This window comes from Centruroides sculpturatus, unplaced genomic scaffold, assembly GCF_000671375.1.
Source record: "Centruroides sculpturatus isolate CEXI.00-Female unplaced genomic scaffold, Cexi_2.0 scaffold1069, whole genome shotgun sequence".
NCBI classification, from domain to species: Eukaryota; Metazoa; Arthropoda; class Arachnida; order Scorpiones; family Buthidae; genus Centruroides; species Centruroides sculpturatus.
In genome coordinates this window covers 29,031-52,290 of record NW_019385224.1, presented here as the reverse complement: position 1 = coordinate 52,290, position 23,260 = coordinate 29,031, and the positions used below count along the sequence as shown (strand labels likewise).

General features: G+C 28.0%; 2 protein-coding genes across 4 annotated transcripts in view; both read right to left on the bottom strand.

The window, feature by feature from the left end:
- The window catches only part of LOC111636392 (histone H3.3), a 23,599-nt gene extending 18,180 nt beyond the window's left edge, over positions 1-5,419 (bottom strand). The window contains exons 1-2 of one of the 3 annotated variants that reach the window (XM_023381637.1): positions 5,271-5,379; positions 4,368-4,521 (exon numbers count right to left, since the gene is read on the bottom strand). The gene's annotated coding sequence lies outside the window, so the exon portion shown is untranslated. Of the gene's footprint in view, positions 1-4,367; positions 4,522-4,699; positions 4,745-5,270 lie in introns of those variants that run through there. The other 2 variants (XM_023381636.1, XM_023381638.1) reach the window with 2 other exon arrangements.
- A 7,841-nt stretch (positions 5,420-13,260) lies between these two features.
- Positions 13,261-23,260, bottom strand: part of LOC111636378 — a 26,622-nt gene continuing 16,622 nt past the window's right edge. Inside the window, exon 2 of the mRNA XM_023381618.1 lies at positions 13,261-16,333. Within this exon, the coding sequence (XP_023237386.1) occupies positions 14,916-16,333 (1,418 nt within the window). The 3' untranslated portion in view covers positions 13,261-14,915. The remainder of the gene's footprint in view (positions 16,334-23,260) is intronic.

The following is a 23,260-nucleotide window of genomic DNA, read 5'->3' as shown; positions in this document are numbered from 1 at the left end:
AAATGTACAAAAAAAAAAAAATTATGAAATTTTATAAATGTTAATAACTAAATATTACAACTTATTTTTCATTTATATTGAACAAAGTTCTGAAATAAACATGTGAACAATAGTAGTTGTCATAAAATATTAGTTTATTTTATAAACATTCTTAAATAAATTCAATTCTTATGCATTCAAAAAAGGTGTCAACAATTTCTGATTGTTCCATTTACTCAACAGGTCCCATGTCAAAACAGTCATTATGTTAGCCAATAATGTTTAGAACAAAAGCTTTCAGTCTGTTTTGAATTTTAAAAAATTGTAGAATTAAGTTCCTGAATAAACTAAAGCAACAGAATTTTGAGATAATAGTTTAAATTTAAAACCAATTGTTAAAACTAACACAAAAGAGTAAGTGGATTAATATTACATTCTTTCTTACTCTTACTAGCCAATATTTCGTAAAGTATATTTAACAAATTGAATAGTCAAAAGCAATCAAAGCCTAAATATTACAATAACCAAACATTTGTTTGAATTTTTATCATCTCTGCTGTTCTGCATATTTTTAATGCAAACAGCAAAGTCTAACTTACAATGTAATAGAATAAGGAATGTCATTCACACCATAAAAGACAAGTAATCAGGAACAAAATCAATATACGAAAGAATTTTGAAAGAAATTTTTTTTAATGTTACTATTAATAACTAAATCTTACCAGAAAATTACAAGAGAAAGAAATCCAAATAAAAATAAACACAAGAGTCACTTGTACACTATATTTAAATTCCAAATGAACACAAAGCATCATTTATATTTATACAAATATGATTATTAAAAAGAAGAAATGTAAGTTATTATTATAAAGTAAATAATTATGCATAATTTCCACATTTGATGGCTTTTGATGATTAAATATTGCCAATATATAATGGCTATGTAACTAATGGTTTTATATAAACCATTAATTTCTCACTAGATAATTTGTTGATGTATAGAATAAAATAATTTAAAATAAAGAAATTTATTTTCATTTTTTTAAATTTCTAACAAATGACAATTTATTACAATAGTTAAGAATAGAGCTTTAGCTTGAAATATAGTCAAGTTGACAATGTTCATGTTATCTGATGAAGTTGAAATAAACATTTAAAATTAGTTAAATTTGCCATCTCCAGAATAATGAATTTTAAAAATTCAGATATTTACAAATGGAAAAATTACACAAATAAAGTATTTTGNATAGTTTTAGCACCTAATGACAGATTAGTTAAGAATATTGTGTACAAAGAAGTTTTGTAGGCCCTAATTTTTTACACACACTAAACAAAAGTAAAGCCGCAAAAACTATACCTAATTAATAATAATACTTCTTAATGCGAGCGAAGCCGCGGGCAAAAGCTAGTCATATTATAAAGTTATTTAGAAAAACTTAAGCAATAAACCACTTAATTCATTTCAGTAAATTAAAATAGATATTAAACAACAGCCAATCACTATTGTACTGGTTTGCAGCATTAATTACTAAGAAAATACAAAAGTTACAATATAAATGCAGTGTGTAGCGTCTGTGTAATCCAAAACGAGTTGGCAGACGAACGGACAGCAATTGGTTAGAAAACGTATGTTTTATTTAAAAAATTCTTAATTCACATGCATTTCGAGTTGGCTTATAGAATTTAAGAAGAATTAAGAATTTTAGAAAATTTAGTTAAATAGTTTAATTTAATTTAGAAAAAATTAAATTAAGAATTTTTTAAATAAAACGTACGTTTTCTAACCAATTGCTGTCCGTTCGTCTACCAACTCGTTTTGGATTACACAGACGCTACACACTGCATTTGATGATACAGCAACCACGTCCTCTACATTACAATATAAACTTTTAGGTATTATTTTAAAAAGTGGGCATCAATTAGTAAAAAATAATTTGCACTAGAATGAAAAATTTTAAAAACAAGTTACATCATGCACATTTGTAATCATTGACAATTATCATTGTTGAATTTTCTTTACAAAACAGTAAAATTGAGATGGAAAATAAATGCTTGCAGTTTCAAACATGCATTATCAACCGAATTATATCTTATTAAACATCATTCAGTCCGCGGATAAATTTGGTTTCATTACACGTTGCAGTTTCCAAGAACCCATCGACAATATTAAATGAGGACTTGCTGGATTTTCATTGTTATGAAATAGAACAATATCCTTTTGTATTAGTATTATACTGATAAAAAAATTATTTAACAGAAATGTACAAAAAAAAAAAAAATTATGAAATTTTATAAATGTTAATAACTAAATATTACAACTTATTTTTCATTTATATTGAACAAAGTTCTGAAATAAACATGTGAACAATAGTAGTTGTCATAAAATATTAGTTTATTTTATAAACATTCTTAAATAAATTCAATTCTTATGCATTCAAAAAGGTGGGCCACAAACATTTTACATATATTCCATGCATACAAAAAGTAGGTTTATTTTTATCTTTTTTTAATAAGTGATGTGTCATTTAAAAAAACAAATCATTTAAATATGTTCATCAGGCTTATGTGCACTGTACACCAGATTTGGTCCAGGAAGCCTTAGTTTAGGCACAATTTTATAGAATGATTATCAAGTAATTAGTTTTTTGTGGACTGAAGCAAATATTGATTGAACTTGAAAACATCAGGCTCTATTGCCATGCACTTCCTAATGCATGACAATAATAATAGAGGTATTGTAACAGTATTGAAGTGACCAAGTAAAGCTACGTAGTACAAACTCAATTTTCTGCTGTTACCTGAGAAATTTTTCATTCCTAAAACTGAATAAACCAATAGATTTTATGCCAATTTAATGTTGCATTTAGAATTAATACTTTTATGAAGCTGGACATTATTATTAAATGAAATGTTTACTTGGTTCTTACTGTTCACACCATCTCTACTCTTAAAATCCTCCTGTTATCAATGTTTGTTTCAGCCTAAAAATACTTTCAGGATGATGACTAAATTATTAAACAAAATGAAGAATTCTGTTCTAGCAAAGTTTGGGTATCAAAGATATACAAGTACTTTCTAACATCAGGGTTTCCCAAAAATAATTTCAGACTATTCTTTCCATGTAACCATATGCTTATGTTCAGTTGTATTTTGAATTCTTTCCATTTTAGAACCTACTTAAAATGACTAAAAGGAACAAGTATTTTCATTCACATTGTATTTCAAACGATTTTCTTTTGAATTGGAAGTATAATTTTTGTAACCTAATTTTTCTGCACTTTAATTACTATTGCAAATGATAAGACTTTTTAAGATAAAGATGTATTGCCATAAAATTTTAATGCAAGTTTTAAACATTTCATTAATAAATGCTTAAAAATTATTTATTTAACTTAACATATCAAAACAAATTTTCCTTTAATCTGTGTGATAAAAAAAAACCTTATGACATTGTAGGTGCTTGGGTAACCACAAAGTTTTCATCTTAATTTTAAAATATTTATGGTGGTATTTAGTTTAGTGGTAAATGCATATATTGAAAATACAGTATATTTATGTTTATGCCAGTGGTTTTTAAGTTTATTTGAGCATGCATTTGGAACTATAGTCTTGTCTGAATACTCCTAGCAGCACAACAANGCTCAAAAAAAAAAAAAAAAAAAAATTGCTAAGCAAAACTAATGTTTTAAATAAATTTAAAAATAGCACATGAATTATTTCATTGTTACCTGACAATATAGCTGTTTCTATTGCAATTAGCAAAATCAAGCTAATTTAAGAAACTTCTATTATCTTTATCAATAGAAATAATAATTTGGAAAATTAATTACAAATGTAGTTAATTTTATATAAATGCAAACATTCTAAATAAACTCAAAGCATCTCACACACATTGATATTAAGAATAAAACATATCCAGAATAAAAAATAAAATATTTACTGTTTTGCTTTTGTATGTATTCCAGAAGAGAAAAGGAGCCCTAATTTCAACAACATTTATTAATATTCATCACATATCATCAATAAGAAATTTCAACATTTTATCTCAGTATGCAATAAGCTAAAAATATTGAAAATTAAATTTTTTTCAACATTTTCTGAAAGCATTAAAAATATTACAAACAAAAGAATTGTATCTGCATTAAAAATAAATAAATAAATAGTATGTTATCAGAAAACAGAAACTAGGTTTATTGTTCAATTTTAAATTCTAAAATATTCGAAGTAAAGTCAATTTAAGTATTGCACATTTAAGTCAAATTTTATATTAATTAAAAACTTTTCAGAAAGTTTTAATATTAATTATGCAAAGAGAAATCAATAGACCATTTATTTAAAAAAATTTAAATGTCACAAACGAAAAACAAAAAACACCTATTAGACTTCACCTAGTTTCCGATTTGACATTTATTTGACCATTACATATTCAAGTCCAATTAACAAAGGTTAATTCCCATTAATCTTTCGCACAACCAATTCGAACCGTCTGAATTATATAAATCGAGACAGAGTTTGAATTCCTCCAGCCGCAATCCAAATTTCCTAAAAAAAATCACAGTTTATGCTTCAATAAATCACTAATTAAATACAATTTCAGGAGGCAAACAATTAAATTACATTAAATTTAACAAACAAAGTAATCATTAATTTAAATTACTTTAAAGCTTATTAAGACATTGTTAGAAAGAAAGAAAATAAATAAATAAATAAATCAGCCAACCTTATCACAGAATACTTTTTATTAGCAGCAGGAAACTTAACGGGAAACGTTTCACTGAAGCAATACTAAAGAAATTTATTATTTTAAAAAATAAATAAAATAAAGGGGAAAATATTCTAGAAAAGTCGAATATATGTCAACAGAACGACGTAACGTGTCGATTTTACGTGAAAATAACGTTAAATAAATCGATAATTCGAGGAACGTATCGAGGAAACAGACGAACGAGCTTAGGCCTATTTCAAAATTTTTACCTTACAGTAACACATCGGCATTAAGGCCAAACTTCAGTTTAAGGTCGATGACATCGCTGTCACCGTTATAACTAAATCTAACGCGCTTCAAAAGTATAAAATTAAACGAGAAAGGGTACATTTTAAAGCGTATAACGGAGCGATTGTCAATCCCGTTTTTCTTTCATCGCTTTTAGGCCTAACGAACAACATGGCGGCCGTAACTAAACAAACTGTTTTTTTAATATAAACCGCATATTACCGACGATTTTACTGCGCCGTGAGTTTAATAACGCGTTTTAGCTTAATCTACGGAGTTAGGAGAGTTTAATATTTACCGATTTTTCTTGACCGAATGCTTCCCAAACGGACTTCGCTTTTCAACAAACCTCGGAAACAATCTTCTTCGAACGGTACCAACTACTACACGATGACTCGCGCTTACGTCATCGGTGTCCTCTGGTAGTATTGGCCCGGCCGTGTCGGGAACGGAAAGTTATTGGTCGTTCGAATCTAACCGCTTATTGGACGGGTCGTTCAGTATTCGTTACGTCGATTGGTCGGCTTTCTCGTACGCGATTGGTGGGATTTTCACCCTCTGAATCCGCTTTTTGTGTAGTTATGGTACAGTGTGTTCTATGTTGAGTTAAAATATCTGCCTTTTAGTTAAATTTAAATTGTAATTATATTCGAATATACTTGTCGGGCGAAGGGGAATAAATTGCGGATTCGTCCTGTACAGATTTTACATTTTATAATGCTATCTTATTTTATAAATTGAAATTTTAAGTTTAAACTTTTTAATGTTTGACAGCAACTAAGTCCCATGTAAGGCCAAAAACTTCATTAACTTTCTTCTGAATGGTAGATATCAATTTAAACTTTTGAGAGTTAATTAAATTAACTCTCTTATACATATTTTACTGTTAATTTCTGATTTGTGTATTAAAAAAACAACACTAAACAACGTATATTTAATTTTTGTATAAATTTATTCTTTCCATTTACTTCACTTTAATACAAGTTTTTGTAGATGTACATTTTATAAAATGCTTAAAACAATAAATATTTCAAATATATAAATAAAATGAATATAAATATGACTAAAGGTGAATTTTGGAAGTAAACTTCTACAGCGACGTCCTTCCAGTGTAGCAGCCTTTATTGACATTTGTCACAATATCCACAGAATAAACACATTTTAGATTTGCTGTTTTACAGACTGAAGTTCAAACTCTTTGTAAAGTTTATGAACAGCCTTGTTTTTCCAAACGACGCAAAAATGAAAAGGAAAATGTTGTTGCACACACACTCGTTTGATTAATTGTTGGAATGACATGAAGTTTCGTCTAAACAGTAACTTTTCGCATTTTAAACCATAAATAATAAACATTCATTAATTACTAAATTTTAATTATTATCTATGTTCTATAAGCAATGCAATTCTCGACATAATTTTCCTCCTACGCTGAGATGAATATTTAAAGTATGAATTTTTACTTGTCACATAATTCAAGTTTCCGATAATGTAAGAAATTCAATGTATTTCATTCATAATTATTTTCATTTCATATATTTAATCACTATTACTTATAAGTTACAAGAACTGAAATCCTTCGTCAGGATTCATTTTTATTAATAAAAACATAGCAGTTTTATGTATATGAATGAGTTATTTATAATTAACATCTATAAAATAAACCTTTCACATCATTTTATTTTTCTCAAAAATAATAATAAAAATTTAGCATTAGATTATTCTAACAACAGGTTAAACACAAGTTATATAGATTAAAGTTCTAATTAACAAATAATGCATCAATCTGATAACACACACAAACGATTACAGAATCAGCCAATGACTGGATGACATAATATAGGAATTGGCCTGACACTCTGTAGGACAAGTTCAAATCCTTGTTGTGTCCTCAGTAATTTTCATAGGCTTCATTGTACTCTGTCCTTCACTACTTTGCCATCCCTCTTCAAGAAATCCATGATGAATATGAAAAAAGTCTTTAGTACACCAAGTGTAGTTAAAAATAAATAACTTGGAGAATCAATGGCTAATTATTAATCAATAAAAATGTTTATCAATGTAAATAAATGCATGAATTACATTTAAACAGCTAATTTTCTGTTATTGACTGTGTATAAAATTGTATTTTTATGTTCTATTGTAGAAATGATGAGTCAGGACAAAACAACAGCTTGTTTAATTATCAGTTTCCATTTTAAATGAATTATTATGGTAGAAACTTATTTTCCTTGCATTATAGATTAGTATTTTAAAGAATTTACATATTTTTAAAATATTCTAACAAAATCAAATAGATCTAATAACAATGTATTTAGAATTGATGAAAACATTTATAATAATTAAATCTAAGATGATAAATTTGAGTTTTTATATGATGCCTGTATGTGCCAATGATTACAAAAGTGATCTTAAGTCATATATTTTTTGTTTGGAGATATTGACTTTTGAGTTTGTAAAAATTTTTAAAAATATTTATCATCATCATCATCATAAAAAGAAAAAACAAATATATTTATTCTTGCAAAATAGGTTTTTTTTTTTACATGTAATTTTGAAATTTAAAGTAATAATGATATTTTTGTCTATACTTTCATAATCACCGACACATAATTTATAAATATTTTAGCAATATTAAAACAGTTGGTGAATTATTCCTTTTTACTACAATGTTTATTTTCCAAATGCTCTAATTTTTTTTATTAAAAAAGTATGACTGATGAAGCGAACATTTAATTCAAATTTAAAACTGAAACAGTGCTTCTGCTGGTCAAGAATTTCAATTTTTTTTTGTGTAAATTACATGTAATTCAGTTGGTGCTTTCTATTATTAACAGACATAATGCCAGCAGTTACATTTAAAACATTACTATACACCTGTCACTATTGCACACGGTGGTGAAGACTAATGTATTTTAATGATTTTATTTTTTACCTGTATTTGTTTAAGCTTACTTCTTTAAAAAATAATTTATTCTAATTCTCATTATTCATTATTATTTCTATCATCTAATCCATATTAATATTCACTTGTTCATATTTGGATTTGGATGTGGTATGGATTCTACAGTTATATAATAACCAGATCTGATATCTATACATATGCAAGTATGTGCCACTTAATGACAGAAATCCCATAGAGCTGTAAAATTTATTGCTACTTGTACCTTTTCTATGTTTAGATATATAAAAGCTTCGTTACATACAGCTTATATGAGTAGCAGACCATACCATATAGCCACAATGGCCAAACTGAGCTCTTCCAAATCTTTATTGTGGCTCCCCTATATTGGACCCATATGACTTATTACTTACATATAGGGATCCAACTTTGATGATATTCCTCTATGTATATATAAAATACCTTCCAATATAGGTTTGGCCACCTCTACCATATAGATGTGTCTAAATACACTATGACATTTACACTCTATTTATTTAATGTATAGTTTGGATTTTGGAGCTTAACTGTCATTAAATGGCACATTCTATACATAGTGGGTGAACCAAAAGTAGATGGACAGTAGGTGGAATAGGGTTTGTGTTAGGGCTATACTAAAACAGTGGTGTATATTTAACTTGGTTATGGTTGAAAATTACATCAGAAATGCATTTCATGAAATTAATACATAAAGATACTTATGCTAAAATGTTTGTCAAAGCATGAAATGTGAAATGTAGACTTCAAAGTTGTGTAAATTGTGATGGACAGCAGTTTGAGCACCCGCATTCATAAAATTGCACTGTATTGTATTAGTAAATATAATTGTATATGTAATCTCAAAATTTATATGTATCTCAATAAATGTTATTGTTTACTGTCCACTTATTTTTACTTCACCTTGTACTTATATAATGTAGGATCATTTAAAATATATAATATTGATTTTAAAATTAATATGAAACAGACTAAACAAATGTGAAATGTTAAAAAATTGTTAAAACAAATACATTATACAACAGTCTGAATTTATAGATATAATTTCAACAATCAGCTTTCCTTTTATGTCCATAAAACTTAATATTCTAAAATTGATGACAATTCTATTATTCAAACCAAACAGACTGAAATATTGAATTACAGTTACTGTAAGTAACACCAATTATTAAAAGTGTAAAGTTCAATGAACAAGAAAGACTATATATCACCATACAGTATTTATGTAAACAAAAGCAAGAGATGAATAATGACTAAAAAGATTTAAATCATTTTTAAAAATGAAACTTTGACTAGTTTAGATGAAATTTTAAACAAATTTAATACAGGAAAAATAGCAGTATCTTGATTAATATATGAAAAATATATCTATCAATCTGTACAATTATAATACAATTACCTATTTTCTTACCTTACTTTTTTTTCCTTGAACTCGTTCTGCCTGTGGACACTAAGAAGGCCTCTTTTTAGCAAGCCCATTAATCAAACCCACAATGAAGAGACTGGATGATAAGGGATAAGGTCTGACTTATCCAGTGGACCACACCCCAAAAAACTCCTGGGATTTTTTTGACCCATATGAATTTAATCCCAGGTACCCAGATGGTAGGCAGCCTACCATCCGCCCAGATGGCCGATTAGTCAAGGTGGCAGCTTACCACTCTGGGATTGAATCTGGACTAGTCAAATCCCCAGGAATTTTTCGGGGATGATCCATATGGATATGTTAGGCCCTGTCCCTCACTACCCAGCCATCCCATTGTGGGCATGGCTGAACCCATAATGGACTTGCTAAAGGAGGCCCTCTTAGTGCCCACAGGATGTAGAGTTAAAAAAAAAAACAAAAACAAAAACCTACTTTCTTAATTAGAATGAATTTGAAAGTAAAATCCTAAAGACATTATCAATAAAATTGCTGGAGTAATTTAAAGTTCCTCTCTTCTAATAATATTTTTTTTATACAAGTTTATCCCAGATATATTACACCTACTTGTCTACAATATCACAACTATATCTAACAAGCCATCAAAAAGACTATAGTTTAAGACTCATATCACAGAGAAAATATTTTTTTTATTGATATACATAAACAATTGATTTTATTTAGCTGAAGTTAATAATTTCATATTGATGAAATTTCACTTATAAACGTCATATAATTATGAACGAGAAATGCATGTTGTTTTTAAACATTATGGATATAAACATAATTATATAAATGTAAAAAATATTTAGCTTAGTTTTTATATAAGTTAAGTAATATAAAACTTAATTTATAAATTTTTTTTTTCCTATTTACAAAAAATTTCATTAACTAACTAAATATACAAATTAGCTGATTTTAATAAATAATATATGGATAAGCTGAAATTTAATATTGTTAATGTCAAACACCTTGTCTTATCACATCTTTTGTTAACTATTTAACCAGCGGTTCCCAACCTTTTTTGGACTTACGGCACACTTAATCACACAAAAGTTGCAATGCACTTAGTTATAAAATACTATTGGACTGATCAACAGATCAATCATGGAGATTTCTCTAACACTTTTCCTGTGATAGTTTACCAGAACAAACTCCTGAAATACAGTTATAATACACAACAAATAACAAAATCTACTTCTAACAAATATTAAAATTTGTCACTTCAATTTTTTTTTATATGTCTCTTGGCACACTGGCTGGAAACCACTAATTTAGCTTATGCACAGTTGCAACTACAAAAATTTTTATTGAAATACAATAATACCCCGAACTTACGCGATAGGTGGGACCGAGCAATAACCGCGTAAGTCGGGGTATAATTTCGCAATTTGTGTAAAATCCAAATTGGATGTATGTAAGCTAATAAATGTTCTCGTTAATCTTATCTCATCTTTTGATTCATTCACAGTTACAAGAAATCACCACATAGAGTCTCTCGAGTCTCCGTAGATATAACAAACATAGAAATAAATAACACAAAATAAATTGTAGCTATGCGTTGATTCCGTGCGACAAGTCCGAACATGTAAGCTGAACAATGGTGTGGGGGGAGTGATTAATCAAGGGTTACGTGGCACTCAAACAAAAGACAAATCGACGAGATTTGAAAATCGCGTAACTCCGGGTTCACGTAAGTCGAGGTATTACTGTATTTTAAAAATTCCTTAAAGAAAGAAAAACTAATAAAGATTAAAATTATATTATACAATGCCAATAACACAATCTGAACATTATCACTGTTTATAACAGTGGTTCTCAACCTTTCTGAAGCTGTGGTACAGCATTCATATACTGTATTTACTCACATATAAGACTAGGTTTTTATTCATTTTTCACTACTTAAAATTCCTAGGTTGTCCTATAGGCGCAAGTGAAAGATTCTTTGCGCTTTTGCAAATAATTTTTGTGAACTGTGTATTCGCATTTTTTACTGGATACTTACCCTCTTGTATTTAAAACAAAAGTATTTTACCTGGGTTGTTTGAATCGCTCTTGTATATTGTCAGAAGTAAAGATGAATAGCAATAGGAAAAGCAAAACTTTTGAATTAAATTCCATATTGAAATTCCAAAATCACACGGGGGCATGATATAAGTTTTAATCCATTCCCATGTGAAAACAGATGATTATTTGGAAATCAGAATTCGGAAAAATTCATAAATGTAATCGACGCAGAATGGATTCAACTGTTATGAATTCCCAAAAAAGGTTCCCGATTGTCCAGCTTTACATGATCAAATTATATTGTCGACTTACAAGATTTTTTCTTAAAGTTTAAAATGCCAGTATTTTTTGCTGGACTATGTGTGCATTTACATTCATTTGATATTTTAATGTGATTATACAAACTTAAAATTGTAATAATAAATCTAATTTTTTTTTATTTATTTTGATCTTTAAAGTCACACCTCGTCCTATATGTGAGGTAGTCTTATATGCAAGTAAATATGATACTTTTTGTTGTGTATCATTAGCATGAAAAATCGATAAGCAGTTCAAAAGTTGCGGGTCGTCTTATATGCCTGATGTCATCATATATGGCGAGTATATCCCAAAAACTATATTTTAACTATAAAAGTCGGGGGTCGTCTTATACACCGGAAAGTACAGTATGTTCCATGAAACACAGGTTGAGAATCATTGATTTATAGATTGACAATTATAATTGCATAGTATATGTTAAAAATTACAACTCTAAAAATCTTTTAAATGCACTAATTTGATCAATATCACAACTGTAGCTAAATGAAGTTGCTTAATTATAATAATTTTCTTTCTTTAGAAGTTTTTAATAAATTTAAAATTTACTAATGATTTACAAATTAAACATACTATTTGCAAATACTTTTGAATATCCACAAAACTTATCATTGATATAACATTAATGTGACATAACAAATTAAAGTTTGATTTTAATGTTTAAGATGTAGTCACAAAAATTTCCTATTGCCGTAATGGATTCGGATTTTAATTAGTCTAAACTTCTGCATTCCTCACAATACTTACTATTAAACTGTAAGCATGATATGTTATTTATACTTAATTCATAATGAAAACACATGATGAATGAAATTAAACCAATAATATAGCCCATAAAAACTATGAATGCAATGTAGTCAATCTATTTCCCACTTATCTATTGTCAAGTTGACATCTGTTCTCAAGGTCATATTGTGTGTGTATATATATATATAAACTATATTCTTAAGCAAAATAAGATTAATCAAGCAACAAATGAAAATTTTCTTACTTATTTATCTGTAATAATGTGCATTTTCATTAGCCATGGGTACAATAGAGATAAATGACATAACCTTTCTAAAACTGATATTGTTTATCTTCTCCTACAGATGATCATATTATTTATCTCCTTGTCAAAAACAAAAAATTTAAATTGTCAGAAATCAATGAAATTATATGCATTTAAATATTCTTAATTCAATTAACTGTCACATGCAGTATGTGTGTTTCCTCAGTAGCTACTACATTCTCAACAAACGTAGTATATACAGTAGAGCGTCGTTTATCCGAAAGAATTCCAGTCGGCAAATTAAAATTTTCACTAGTGCTATGGCGCTGCAATCTTTGTCTATATCTTGGGCTACTCCAATATTTTTTATGTTTGTGTATGTGTTTTGCTGGCAGCACTGTCACTCTTGTGTGGTGTTTTTCTGAGTACTGTGTGTCATGTTGAATCGAACGTTTTTGATACTAGATAACTTCTAAAGTATACATTTTTTTTGTTTTTATATTTTTCAATATATTTATTTTGTTTGTAAAAAATAAAGAAATAATTTTTAACGATACAATAGCCACGGTTATTATTTTAAAAAGTTTACATTAGGCTTAACATCGACGAAAATTCAACGCGAAGCGACACACAAGGGAGAAAAATTTCGTACATAATCGGTTATCCGAAAAATAAGTTATCCGAACAACCCCAGTCCCCAATTGATTCAGATAAACGACGCTCTACTGTATACATGATGATTCAAAAGTCTCCAAACAGACAATAGTTCACTTCATTATTCAATCACTTACAAAATATGATCTGTAACTTAATGCACATACGAATGCTTTTCTTCCATCCATGATAAATGCGTGTTAAACCCATCTGGTGTGATGTGCATGATTGCATTACAACTATACCCCGTAGGATAACATCTAGGAATCTATTTGAATCAACCTACTGAATATACTTATATTTATTTTTAAAATATTTTAAGTTATTTAGCAAAATGGAATACTTTAAATTTTTTAGCTTTCTTTTCACAAACAATTCCAAAATTACTATAAAATTTACAGACAATCTAATTAAAAATGACATTCATCACAAATTTGTATTGTTACTTGACACATTAGACATAATTCATTAACAAATATTCAAATAATTCAGATAAAATAATATTAAAGTAATTTATTAGATTAGAATTAAATATTTTTATTGAATCTATATAGAGAAATTGAAGCTTTTTCAAAAGCAGAAAATGATTTTGAAAAATCAAAATCAAAGCTGGAAGAGATAACTCGTAAAATCAAAACCTTTGCACTTTCCAGCAAAAGAGTTTAAGGAACAAACATTTTCAATTTATTTCATAAACCTGACTCAGGTTTCAAACTACAAAATTCCAAATTTTGAAAGTGATTTTAATCACTTAATTATAGCTTTTTCATGTTCAAATATTTCTGCATATTATATATGCACACTTATGTACCACATTTCTTAATACTTACATCACATTAAATTTTTTTCATAAAATCATTTATTAAATGATTAAACATTTAAGTTAGGTCTCATCATCAGAGTTTGAACAGTGAAAATTAAAATTTTATATATTTAGCACGATTTCAGATAAATGACAAATCTGAACATTTTATATAATAGTTATCAAAACAAGTTCTCTCTCTCTGCTCTGCAGACATTGAGTTATTTTTTCATATCTATCATGGGTTAGCATGTTCATTGCGGAAAACTGGATGGTAAAAGACAGGACCCAACATATCCAGAGTAAACTACTCATGAAAATTCCTGAAAATCCAACCTAGGTTCAAATCTGGATCTGCTACAGTGGCAGGCTGCTGCCTTTACCATCTTTGCCAACTATCTATACGAAACATTAATTCAATAATGTGACAATTATTTCTGTTGTTTCAAATTACAGTAGATTATTGAAACAGTATTTCATTCTTTTAAAATTAAAATTCAGACTGAATTTAACATAAACCTAATATAAAACTATTTATTGTTTGACACCTAAGTACTTAAATTAAATGGCATATTTCATCATAGATTGACTTACAATATATTGAAAATGGGACTTTCCCAAAATACATTTAATCATATAATAATAATAAAATTGAACTTCAAGTAGATCAAGGTATTGAGAATTATATTAATATAACAAACAACTTGTTACAACAAAATCTAATACTTACATCTATAAAAGGGAGTCCATAAATAACATATAATCTTCTACAATTATAAGATATTTTGTAAATAAATAAATTATAACAAGTGCACATTAATTTTTCAACACCTGAATTAATGTACCCATTAATTCCATTCTCTCTTTATGCATATTCATTAAAACTTCTATCTTTTCTTTCTCATGTCTATCTTGTTCTTCTTTTCTACTGTCTAACCAAGAGATTATGTCTATTTTTTTAATATCATTTGATTCTTGAATTTTTATGGATGGTTTATTAACTGAACTTTTTTGCAATTTCTTCCTATTATGAAAATTTTTTAGATGTTTAACACATTTTGTATTCACAGATAAAATTCCACAGAGTTCTTTCATTTCTTCAAAATACCAACACTTTGTTGGAACATTTCCGGTTCTCTTATGATACTGTAGAGCCGATTTAAATATTTTGATCATTTTCCTCCATTTAGCATCACATGTATTTGGAGTCACAGAGTATCCCTTTTTACTCATTGCTTCAGCAATACTTGTCCATAATTTTGATTTCTTTTGAAATGTATTGTTTTTATTTTCGGCATAAAGTGAAATTAGTAATTTTGTTGACTGTAAATCCCATATAAATCCCACCGGTTTCCTTCTTTCGGGCCATTGACTTGATATGATTGGGTTCTTGTTTACATCAATTACTTGTTCGTACGAACAATATGATTCGTTAACAAGATCTATAATTTCTCGATAAAGTGGTGATCTGTAAGTATCGGTAGTTGGCTTGCCGTTACTATCTAGTGTTTGTTTAAACTTCCTTACCAAATTCTTCCATTTTGCTTCGCAAGAGTCTGGAGGAACAATGCATCCTTTTTGACTCATTGTTTCTGATATTTTATTCCATACATACCTTTTTTTTATTCTGTCATCATGAAAATCTTTTTTATGCTCTCTGAATGCAGAAATTAAGTATTTAACAGACTCCATATTCCATGTCACCCCTGTTCGTTTTTGGATAAGATAACCATAATTTTCTTTTTTGATCTGCAAAGTTTCTTTAATTTGTCTATTTGCAACTTGTTCATTAAGAACGTCATCAATTTCGTCAAAAAATGGACATTTTCTGGGCACCACATTCCTCTGTTCATTATACTTCACAGTTTTACGATAAGTTTTTAACATATTTCTCCACTTTGTATCACAACTGTCAGCCGTAACGAAATATCCTTCCTGACGTAATTTTTCTGCAATTGCTTGCCAAATATATTTTTTCTTTTTAGTGTAATCACAAAATTCATTTTTATATTCCTTGTACAAAGTTAATAAAAGTTTGGTAGATTTCTTTTTCCACACAGAATTTCTATAATCTGTCAACGGATCACTATCATCTTCAAGATAATTATCATCTTTCTCCATATTGTCTTTTAATCCAATTATTTTTGTATCATTTTGCATATTTACATGCATATCTGATGATGTTATATTATTAAATGATTCAAAGTGTAAGTCAGTTTCCACTGCTTCAGTCTCTGAAATAAAACAAAAGAAAACTAATGAATGATTTTATAAAATTTAAAACCTTCTAAATTATATAATTCTTAATATAACTTATAGACAAAAAAGCTATAGCTAAACAAATAAGTCCAAAGATTATCATAATCCGATTATTAAATGCTGGTTTACAGGGAACACATTTTGACTTACTGTTAATTATCAAAACAGTAATTCAGTTAAAAACAGGAAGTTAATCCACCATTTTGTATTAATTTTTGAATTAAATTTAATAACTTAGAATATTCATAGAAAAAAAAATCAACCTGGAGTAGTAATCAAACCTGTAACTTTTGCTTACCACACAGCTGTGTTACCAGTTACACTGCTAAACCACTATCCAATCTTTACTTCTGGATTAATTAATTTAAGAGATAACTATATAGGTCATTACTAAATTTTGATAATTAATAGCAAGCCAAACTATAGTCAAATGTAATTTGGTAAAGTTAAAAAAAATAATAGAATTATAAAAGTATAATACAAAGTTACAAAGACTATATATCTGTTGAACATTATTGAATTTATCATTGCATATCAATTAAAAGTAGTTATCTGTTGTAGTGTAGCAATACAAAAGATTATTGTATTTTGCCATCAAATTTCAAATTTACGGTAATCATAGTTTGTTTTGTTGTTTCAAAACATAAAAAAACCATTAATAAACCATATAGCAATCTGAATAAAACATATATGACAGGCTGAAAATTTGTCAAGAAATCTTTCCCAAATATTTCCACCAATTTTTCATCATGTTCACTTTGTACATATAAATATATCATGCACATGTCACAATTTTAATCAAATATAGTGTATTGTATCATATATATATATATTGCAGTCAAAACCCATTTTTAGTTAGAATGCGTTTTAACTAGTTGAAACTAGTTTATACTGAATGTCTTTGATAAAACCCGTTTTGTCTAGTCAAAACTAGTTTTAACTCAAATTCATTTTTGACTAACAGTAAATTCTAGTTTTAACTAGACAAAACAGGTTTTATCAAAGACATCCAGTATAAACTAGTTTTAACTAGTTAAAACGCATCCTAACTAAAAACTGGTTTTGACTGCAACATATAGAGTGATTCGGGGTAAGATGGTAAGTGGGGAAAGATGCCTAATTTTTGATATTTTCAAACGGTGACGTCACATATTGTCATGTATTTGTATGATGAATCGTTGGGCCAATATTGAGTGTGAAAAGCTGTAGTTGGCTACCGTTACTTCATTTTCTGCATCGGAGAAGAATGAAAGCTAGATAAGAACGAGGTTTTTGTTGTAAAATGTTTCTAGAGTAATTTTAAACTAAAAATTAAAATAGAAGCCACAGTTACAAGCNAAAGTCATCATTGCAAACACAAAATACAATTTCTTTTTAATAAACTCCAAAGTTTTATTTGAAAAACACACTCCAGAATATGATATTTTCATTAGAGGCCTCCAAAACCCAAATTAGCACTATAATTTCCTTCATAAGCAAAATGTTAGGCATCTTCCCCTGAATCACTATACATAACTTTATTTATTTCCCCCAAACATATTTATGTAGCTAAAATTAGTTTTAACTAATGTTCAAAGTTAAAACTAGTTTTATCTAAAATTAAAACATGAGAGCAATAAATTAACTAGACAAAACTAGAATTTACTGCTAGTCAAAAAATGAATTTGAGTTAAAACTAGTTTTAACTAGACAAAACTCGTTTTAACAAAGACATCCAGTATAAACTAGTTTCAACTTGTTAAAACATGTTCTAACTAAAAACGGGTTTTGACTGCAACATATATATAAACATAATCTATATGATGTCAACTGAAGAGGGCATAGGCCAAAATTCATTTGACAAATAGGTTATGTGTAAAGTGTTATATATTTTATGAATTTACGATAAAATAAATAGGGAAACTAAAGAAGCAAATAAATTTATTTACATAAAATTGCCTATAACATTAAAACTTTATGAACTGAAAACAGATTTCAATAAAATGCAATATGATTAATAATAATATTTATACTTGTGAGCACTATGTTGGCATCTCTATTCTTAGACTTATTACACCGTCTCTAGACAAAAGATCAGCTTTAGAATATCAATTTATTTCCAAAAAAAAAAAAAAAAATATGCATTTTGGACCTACAGTCCCTAATCAGCTTCTTTACAATTATATTTTAGCAATAAAACATGCAAGTTAAACTGTATTAACATTAAAAATGTAGGTTGTAATGTAACATACATATTTAAGAAATTGACACATTCACATCTACGAAATGTACAATGAAATCTCAACATTTGGCAAATTGTCGATTACAGATTCAACCATTAGTTACTTACAACATTAACAATTTGAATACCCAAATAACAAAGAGAAGGGTTTAAACTTACATTAACATGCTGATATGATGTTTAGAGCAATATAATTAAAAACACAGTGCACAACATTACAAGCCGGCCAACTGTTATAACTAATACAAAAAAAAGACACAGCTAAAATAATAAAATGATACACTGTACTTTTAGCAATTTATCAATAACCTCACTACAATAGTAACAATATTTATAATAGATTCTTCAAATAAATACTAAACCCTATTAAAAATCCTTCAAAATAGAAATATTCTTATCCAAAATGATTTGTGATTTGACAAAAAAATTTGTACTAAAAATAATTTTGCCTTAGTATACTAAGGCACAATTACTTTTAGTATACTTGTTATAAACATATCTAAGTTATACCTGTATAAAATATAATTACTATTATCAAAAGCAAGTTTAAAAAATTCTAATTTAGTTTAAACAATAAATCTTTGATTCATACCCCTAATAAAGTAGATTTGTTATTGATTCAATGACAGATTTTAATGATTATAATCATTAATTATAACCCAATATCTGAAACAAATGTCTTAACTGAACAAGTTTTAACAGTGTTTAATCAGTATTTTATCCTGAAGTAAGAAATTTAAAAAATCGATTTTTTTTTTATTTATATTCTCATATATGAAAAAACTAGTGTAATTTTTGTATCATATTTTTGTATTTGGTTTTTAGTCAAACATAAACAATGGTAATAAAAGGTTAGTTTCCAAGGCTATGCATAAGCCTATAAAATACTGTATAGGTTATCAATATTGTAATCAGATACAAATAATAAATTCAAACTGGAGAAGATTCTAACAATATTATACATACACCAACCTTTTCGTTTAATCTGATACTGCGTGAAATGCTAAATATAATACGTGCTGTTTAGGCATATTGCACTTCAAACCAACATTTTATAGTTTGATTATCAATAATTACAGTATTTTATTAATACAAATAACAGAAATATGTAAAGGAATAAATGCATTGAACACCACCTTAAATACTTTTTTAGCAACACTACAATTTATTTAAACAAATGTTTTTGACCATTTTCAGTTTATAGTGTTACTGAAAAAAATATATTTAAGGTATTATTAGGCTGCAATTTGAAAAAATTGTAGACCTATAAATTCCTACTGTCATCCGTCCAACCATCTGTCCATCCTTTCTTAATGTTGAGAACAGAGTTAGCTATATGAAAGTTAAGACCAGATATAGAAAGCTTAGGGAAAGTCCCAATTAACTATTAATATATATGAGCTTCCAATGCAAACTGTAATTCATGTTATTTCAATTCAAAACTTCCCCTGAAAGCAGTTAGTAGATGATCTGCATGACTCCATTGCTAATGGAAAAGTATGATGTACAGGGGCAAGACTACTAATTTGAAGTGGAGAGCAAATATTTAAATTAAATAAATTAAAAATATGATTAAAAATTGCAGCGTGGCATAGTGAAGATGTCACAATAAATAATTGCTCATTCAAGCTAAATTTGTTTTAGCTTACAATAGATAGAAGCTTTTTTTTTTATGCAACAAATGCATTTAACTCTATGCAACTATCAATTCATTCTAAAAATTCAATGACATACAATTTGTGTTTTATAATACATCTTTTACATCATGTTGTAAACTAATTACTATAATTTTATACAGATAATCCAAAGCAGCATGTAGGCTTTGCTACAAGAGAGTGGAAATAAAGCACTTCACTTAACATGTATCACTAGATAACTCACATCTCTGAATAATTTCCATAATAGTTACCAAATTAAACTAAAATTTATAGTAGTAATTCACATACACTTTAAAATTAAGTTAATTTCATTCTATTAATTGAAATCATCTATTTAAAGTGATAAAAAAAAGCTATTTAAATAAAAAAACTGAAAATTTCTCTCTCTCTTTCTGCCTCTAGGATACTAAGAAAATTTTTTCATGTCGTCATAGATTCAATCAGGAACCAGAACAGAAGTGACCAGATGGAAAAAATTAAAATGCAGCATGTCTAGGCAACCACACATGATAATTTCTGAGAATCTTAAACCGAATCCCTTAAAGTAGCAAGTATCTATACATAGAAAAAATTGCTTCAGTCATCTTAGTCTCATACTCTTCTACTCTATTGTTGGATTTAAAAGCAACTTAAATANTCGACGAAAATTCAACGCGAAGCGACACGCAACGGAGAAAAATTTTAACATGGGATATTTTTTCGTACATAATCGGTTATCCGAAAAATAAGTTATCCGAACAACCCCGTCTCCAATTAATTCGGATAAACGACGCTCTACTGTAGTTGCATTTTTTTTGTTTTTATATTTTTCAATATATTTATTTTGTTTGTAAAAAATAAAGAAATAATTTTTAACGATACAATAGCCACGGTTATTATTTTAAAAAGTTTACATTAGGCTTAACATCGACGAAAATTCAACGCGAAGCGACACACAAGGGAGAAAAATTTCGTACATAATCGGTTATCCGAAAAATAAGTTATCCGAACAACCCCAGTCCCCAATTGATTCAGATAAACGACGCTCTACTGTATACATGATGATTCAAAAGTCTCCAAACAGACAATAGTTCACTTCATTATTCAATCACTTACAAAATATGATCTGTAACTTAATGCACATACGAATGCTTTTCTTCCATCCATGATAAATGCGTGTTAAACCCATCTGGTGTGATGTGCATGATTGCATTACAACTATACCCCGTCACTGTTTATAACAGTGGTTCTCAACCTTTCTGAAGCTGTGGTACAGCATTCATATACTGTATTTACTCACATATAAGACTAGGTTTTTATTCATTTTTCACTGCTTAAAATTCCTAGGTTGTCCTATAGGCGCAAGTGAAAGATTCTTTGCGCTTTTGCAAATAATTTTTGTGAACTGTGTATTCGCATTTTTTACTGGATACTTACCCTCTTGTATTTAAAACAAAAGTATTTTACCTGGGTTGTTTGAATCGCTCTTGTATATTGTCAGAAGTAAAGATGAATAGCAATAGGAAAAGCAAAACTTTTGAATTAAATTCCATATTGAAATTCCAAAATCACACGGGGGCATGATATAAGTTTTAATCCATTCCCATGTGAAAACAGATGATTATTTGGAAATCAGAATTCGGAAAAATTCATAAATGTAATCGACGCAGAATGGATTCAACTGTTATGAATTCCCAAAAAAGGTTCCCGATTGTCCAGCTTTACATGATCAAATTATATTGTCGACTTACAAGATCTTTTCTTAAAGTTTAAAATGCCAGTATTTTTTGCTGGACTATGTGTGCATTTACATTCATTTGATATTTTAATGTGATTATACAAACTTAAAATTGTAATAATAAATCTAATTTTTTTTTATTTATTTTGATCTTTAAAGTCACACCTCGTCCTATATGTGAGGTAGTCTTATATGCAAGTAAATATGATACTTTTTGTTGTGTATCATTAGCATGAAAAATCGATAAGCAGTTCAAAAGTTGCGGGTCGTCTTATATGCCTGATGTCATCATATATGGCGAGTATATCCCAAAAACTATATTTTAACTATAAAAGTCGGGGGTCGTCTTATACACCGGAAAGTACAGTATGTTCCATGAAACACAGGTTGAGAATCATTGATTTATAGATTGACAATTATAATTGCATAGTATATGTTAAAAATTACAACTCTAAAAATCTTTTAAATGCACTAATTTGATCAATATCACAACTGTAGCTAAATGAAGTTGCTTAATTATAATAATTTTCTTTCTTTAGAAGTTTTTAATAAATTTAAAATTTACTAATGATTTACAAATTAAACATACTATTTGCAAATACTTTTGAATATCCACAAAACTTATCATTGATATAACATTAATGTGACATAACAAATTAAAGTTTGATTTTAATGTTTAAGATGTAGTCACAAAAATTTCCTATTGCCGTAATGGATTCGGATTTTAATTAGTCTAAACTTCTGCATTCCTCACAATACTTACTATTAAACTGTAAGCATGATATGTTATTTATACTTAATTCATAATGAAAACACATGATGAATGAAATTAAACCAATAATATAGCCCATAAAAACTATGAATGCAATGTAGTCAATCTATTTCCCACTTATCTATTGTCAAGTTGACATCTGTTCTCAAGGTCATATTGTGTGTGTATATATATATATAAACTATATTCTTAAGCAAAATAAGATTAATCAAGCAACAAATGAAAATTTTCTTACTTATTTATCTGTAATAATGTGCATTTTCATTAGCCATGGGTACAATAGAGATAAATGACATAACCTTTCTAAAACTGATATTGTTTATCTTCTCCTACAGATGATCATATTATTTATCTCCTTGTCAAAAACAAAAAATTTAAATTGTCAGAAATCAATGAAATTATATGCATTTAAATATTCTTAATTCAATTAACTGTCACATGCAGTATGTGTGTTTCCTCAGTAGCTACTACATTCTCAACAAACGTAGTATATACAGTAGAGCGTCGTTTATCCGAAAGAATTCCAGTCACAAG